The sequence below is a fragment of the Lupinus angustifolius genome, chromosome LG04, assembly GCF_001865875.1.
Source record: "Lupinus angustifolius cultivar Tanjil chromosome LG04, LupAngTanjil_v1.0, whole genome shotgun sequence".
In the NCBI taxonomy this organism is placed as follows: domain Eukaryota; kingdom Viridiplantae; phylum Streptophyta; class Magnoliopsida; order Fabales; family Fabaceae; genus Lupinus; species Lupinus angustifolius.
Window position 1 is genome coordinate 13,277,794 of NC_032012.1, and position 5,446 is coordinate 13,283,239.

Below are 5,446 nucleotides of genomic sequence, written 5' to 3' on the forward strand. Positions count from 1 at the left end.
CTTTAGAAATATAAAAACTTAACTTAAGTCTTCTTGATTGAACTTGAGCTTTAGCTTTGTTGTTTGTTTAGTTGTTTTTATCTTTAAACTTGCTTATTATCTTTGTCTTCATCAAACCATTATGATGATACACCCTTTTAATCTCAATTACCATCTATTAGATCCACAGGCTAGACGTTTTTGCAAGTAGATCAATCTCCTCCTTCACCACCAGAGTAGGAGTGCTAAAACCTTGTCACGAAAAGAAGCCTTAATCTCATCATTTTTTCATTTCCACCCTATTATCAGTGGCTTGTCTAGTGGCCCAAATTTCTCATTCAAGGACAGAGCCATATATATGAACCCATTGCTTTCCTCCATTACATTCAGACAAGTGCATTATAGTTAGATAAAGTGAAAAATTGACAAGTAATACATTATTTTAGTACAATATATAGTTGATAATATATAATTTTGAAATATACATAAAAATGAAATGTTTTAGAAACATAAAAAATTAATGTTTAATTTAGTAAGTGGGAGGACTATGCCAGAGAATTTAGAATTTAGAGTTAGTTAAGAAATTGACAAAATAGGAATAATATTTCTAAATGCACACATATCAAAAAGTGTAATATCTAAGTATTAGCAGTATAAAAATTTATACATAGTTACTATATTATTCATGATTCATTTAAATTATTTTTTTCAAAGTAAATAATAATTAAAAAATGAATAGTTGATAATGCACTAACAATCTTACAAAATGTTAGTGTATAAATGAATTTTTCTTTTAGTGTAAAATGTATACACTGAAATTGTAAAGATTTATATACATACCCTTCATTATCTACCGCTCATTTGGATTACCTTTTCTGTAAAGTCAACAATAATAAAAAATCAATAATAATGATACAATGATAGAATATAAAACTCACTGATCTATCTTTTTTTTCTCTTCTTCTTTCTATAAACTTTTGTTTTTAAAAGTAGAACATTAGATAATAGACCGAGTGTTGTTTTCTACTTTTCTAGCATCTACTTCCTTCCTAATTTCATCTTTCTCGTCGCTAACATGCCCTCAGCTCAGGATCCATTCTACGTTGTTAAGGCTGAGATTCAAGAATCTGTAAGTTTTTATTTTTTGTCAAATTATCTACTCTTCGTTTTCTTCCTTTTTTGGATCAGGGATTTCAAATTTTCTTGTACAATTCCTACGGCATGAAAAAATAAAGCTGCACTATTTGAGTGAATGATTTCAATTCAGTTATGTTTTTAAAGAGGTTTTATTTCTAATTGAGATTTTATTTTATGATCTCCTAGGTTATTAATCTGCTGATGTTTTTTACTATGTAATTTTGGGATTGTGAACAGAACCCAAATACCATATACGACTGTGTTGTTTATGTAATTGAAACAGAAAATACTGTGAAGAAATAATACAATATGTAAATTTGGGGTTTCCCATAAAAACCTAAATGGGATCTGTAACTGAAATAGGAGATTCTGAACCGTTGAATTGTTATGGTGATGGGATTTGTTTATTTTTGTAGGATTATTATTATTTGTCATTATTGTTGCTGTAGTTTTTTGTCTGATTATTTGTCATTTTCTGCTAAGATTGATAAGTTGCAATCGACTTTTCGCCAATGGGAAAACGCTCTGGATGCTGGGGAGCGAGTTCATTTATCGAAGGAGGTCCTTGCTGGATGCGAAAGCATAGAGTGGCAGGTAGACTCATTCATTGATATGTAGAATCAGTGGCATATTAGCTTATATTAAACGAGTTTTTTTTCTTTGATGCATTTACATCTGTGGTATTTTTGAAGGAAAAAGAAACTGAGTTATTATTATGCCCTTCAATATGCTTCTAAATTTCTTTGATGTATCATTGTTGTTTTTGAATTTCTTCGATGCCTCACTGCTGAAATATAATTATAAATATGTAATGCTAATATAACTGATTATTAACAAATAATAAATTGTAAAAATATTTCACAATAGACTATTTTGATTGAACAACTTTATTTATTTTAAACTTCTTGCCTAGGGGAAGGAAAATAATCATTTATCTTCCTAATATCTTACCCTGACTTTACCTCCTAGCTAGCCATAGGTGTGTTCATCAAGAAATATGCAAAATAAGGCGTAGCATCAAAATAGAGTAGGATGGATATATTTTGATTTTCACTCTTCTTTGTTTGCTAAAGTTGGAAAATAGATTTGAAGTTATTTTTAGCTCGCTTTTGTGCTATATGAGTCCTAAAATTATGGGAGTGGAGTGAAATGAGTTGCACTTTACTTTCAACTGTGTATAATGTGGTACCAAGCTAGTTCATTGTAATTTTAAATTCAATTTTTCCACATGCTTTGTTTCAACTTCTTATATTGTTGTTGTACTAAGCTAGTTTATAGTAATTTTTAATTTCAAACTTTCCACTTATGGGGTAAGGCTGCATACATTACCCTTCCAATCCACCAAGGTGGGAGCGTTGACTGCCCTTTTTCTCCCATTTCATCTGAACAAGCATTGTCTATTAAGAACCTTTGGCCTCTCTTTAGAAAACAAGGGTAATGTTTTGAGTGAATCCTGTCTATGTTGAAAGTGGTCTTCTCTTCTGCAACATTACCAATATACAAATGCTGAAGTTTGTTTTCTTGGTAGAAAGGTGGATGAATTGGACAAAGCAATTGCTGTAGCATCTCAAGATCCGTCTTGGTATGACATTGATGAAGTGGAGCTTCAAAGCCGGAGGAGGTGGACAAGCAGTGCCCGGACTCAGGTATCCAGAACGTATGCCTTGTTATAGTAAGGAAGATGGAATGAATTTTTCTTAACTCAATATATTTGCTGCTTAATTATTATTATTATTTTCATATTGATATAATGCATAAAAGCTTCTGTTGTATTATTAGGTAGGCACTGTGAAGAAAGCTGTGGAAGCTGGAAAGGGCTCAGGCACAGGAAGCCATGCTAGTGTAAATGCAATGCACCAAGAACTAATGAGGCTACCTAATTCACGTGAAACTGATACATACAACCAATATGCTGCCCAAGATAATGATGATTTCATACAATCCGAATCAGATAGACAGATGCTTCTTATAAAGTACCCCCCCTCTCTGCATATGGGATTGAATTGAGCATTTGTTTTTGGTTCTATTATTGTTTACCATTAGTCATTTTATCTGACTGTTGCTCATCTTCATGAGATTAAGCTCAGTCACTTTTCTGCATATGAGTTGGAAATGTTTCTCTTGGTTGTTTTCTTACCTCTTAAGAGTTCGTTTGCGAGTTGGTTATTGGATGGCAATGAAAGGAACGGCTTCAGAGCTATGAAATACACTTATGAGATGACTCTCAAGCTCTCCCTTTCTCTTCATTCCCCTCTAAAAATCTACAAGCAAACATACCTTAAGGCTATGTTTGGGAGTTATGAGGGACAGGTAAGGAGAGAGATCAAGGGGGATAGGGAAGGAGAAAGGAAAACAAATCAAGTTAAATCTCCCCTTGTTTGAGAGTGTGAAATTTAGATGAGAGGAGACTAAAGTAATCATAATGGAAGAATCTTGTTTTACTTTCCCTTTAAAAATCTAAATATCAATGGAAAATGGACAATAATGTAATTTTAAAATTTTACGATAAACATTTTGACATGTTTGTCTCCACAAAAAGAAACCATGAAAATAGGCATGTGGAGAGTTTTATAAGACTCCAGAAAACCTTCAAAACATTTCCCTCTCTTTCTCCTAACTCCCAAACAAGGTAGACTCTGTCCAGAGCCTGTGGAACAAAAACATGAAATATGTTTACAAAATCTTCCAGGCATGTTTATCCTTTCTAGTAATACCATCTGCCTCTGGTTATGATTTTCGTTTGGATTTATGTTGTATCTGTTGTTGATAATAGGAGACAGGATGAGGAGTTGGACGAGCTTAGTTTAAGTGTGCAAAGAATTGGAGGAGTTGGACTTACAATACACGAAGAGCTAATTGGACAGGTAATGGTTTGAGAGGTTCTACTCTCTATTGTTCTTGCTATTTGGCTTCAATACATAGAAGACCAGGCAACACTTATTTAGCTGTCTCCTTCAAATGTCTTGAATAAAATAGATTCCCATGCCTCTGTAACTTACGAACTTTATTTTTCTGCGGAAAATTTCTCATTCCGAAGTTTTCACAATCTTAATGCTTCAGGAAAGAATTATAGATGAGCTGGGCTCTGAGATGGACAGTACATCAAATCGTCTAGATTTTGTCCAAGTGAGTTTCTGTTTCATTTGCTCACTTAATTGTTTATGATTTCTCTACATTATAGAAACATATTTAGCTTCTCACCAATAAAAAAGATGAAAGACATACGTTTTCACTTTGACATTGCTGTCAAATTAATAAATTTATGAATAACGCAGATGATGAAAAAATGTAATGTTTATAGTGATACTAACATTGAAGAGGTAACCGTTGCTCTTTATCATGCTTGCAGAAAAAAGTAGCAATGGTTATGAAAAAGGCTAGTGCGAAGGGCCAGATCATGATGATATTGGGTTTGTTCGCCTTGTTCATTTTCCTCTTTATCTTGGTATTTTTCACCTAGTCATTGAGATGGAACTAGTCTTTACCGTTTTGTACATGTAAAGAGATGTCTGGATATTTTTATGGAATATTAATTGGAAATGGAAGCCTTCTTGGTTTCTAAATGGCAGTAGAAAATTATGATTCTGGACTGTATGTAGTTAACGGTTCACAATAGGATTTTGAATTTTGATTCTTGAAAACATGGATTTACCCTTATAAGATATTAGTGGTATTTGTTGCTTAACCATTTTCTGTTGTTTGTAATGTTTGATTTGATGTCGTTATTTGTTTGCTATGTAAATGTTATAAAATTCAGTGAAATAAGAAGGGAGAACACTGATGGTCTAGAAGTTCATATATTTAATAAAGAGTATAACATTATGCATCGATAGTGTAAAGATTAATATATAGTTAGTGCATCTTCCACTATTCATTTGTATTATTTTTATTTAAGAGTTAATGACAATTAAAAATGAACGGGAACGATACACTGATAGTGTAAAAAACTCTATGTATACATTTTTTCCTCATATTTAAAACATTTGTTTTAAATATTAATTCTCATTAGTGCTTTTGTTGGTTTGTTCCACCAATAAGTAACTGTGTTACACATTCTATTGCTAATAGAGCAAAAAAGTTAAACTATCATTGCAAAGCACCTTGAAGGTGTTTGTTTGTTAAAGGATCTTTCTTGCTGTGCTCTCATCTCCTAACTTACTATATTCCCACAGGTTATTTTTATAAAATTTTCTTTACATTTTTATGTTTGTTCCATCTAATGTTGTTAAAACCGTACCGGTTATCAAACTGGTCAGGTACCGGTATAGTGGTACAGTGGTTCAACTAGTGGTTCAGTAATTAAACTGCATGCCGTTTAAACCGGACATAC

General features: G+C 32.5%; 1 protein-coding gene across 2 annotated transcripts; it reads left to right on the plus strand.

Moving 5' to 3' along the window:
• Positions 973 to 4,901, plus strand: LOC109345910 (syntaxin-61-like). Of its 2 annotated transcripts, none has more exons than XM_019585181.1 (7): positions 973 to 1,108; positions 1,600 to 1,710; positions 2,649 to 2,762; positions 2,896 to 3,089; positions 3,890 to 3,980; positions 4,177 to 4,246; positions 4,466 to 4,901. In XM_019585181.1, the coding sequence occupies exons 1-7, from the start codon at positions 1,055 to 1,057 to the stop codon at positions 4,495 to 4,497; spliced, it is 666 nt and encodes a 221-aa protein (XP_019440726.1). In that variant the 5' UTR covers positions 973 to 1,054; the 3' UTR covers positions 4,498 to 4,901. The 2 variants fall into 2 exon arrangements, with proteins under 2 accessions (XP_019440726.1, XP_019440725.1); XM_019585180.1 differs by having other exon boundaries at positions 4,177 to 4,242.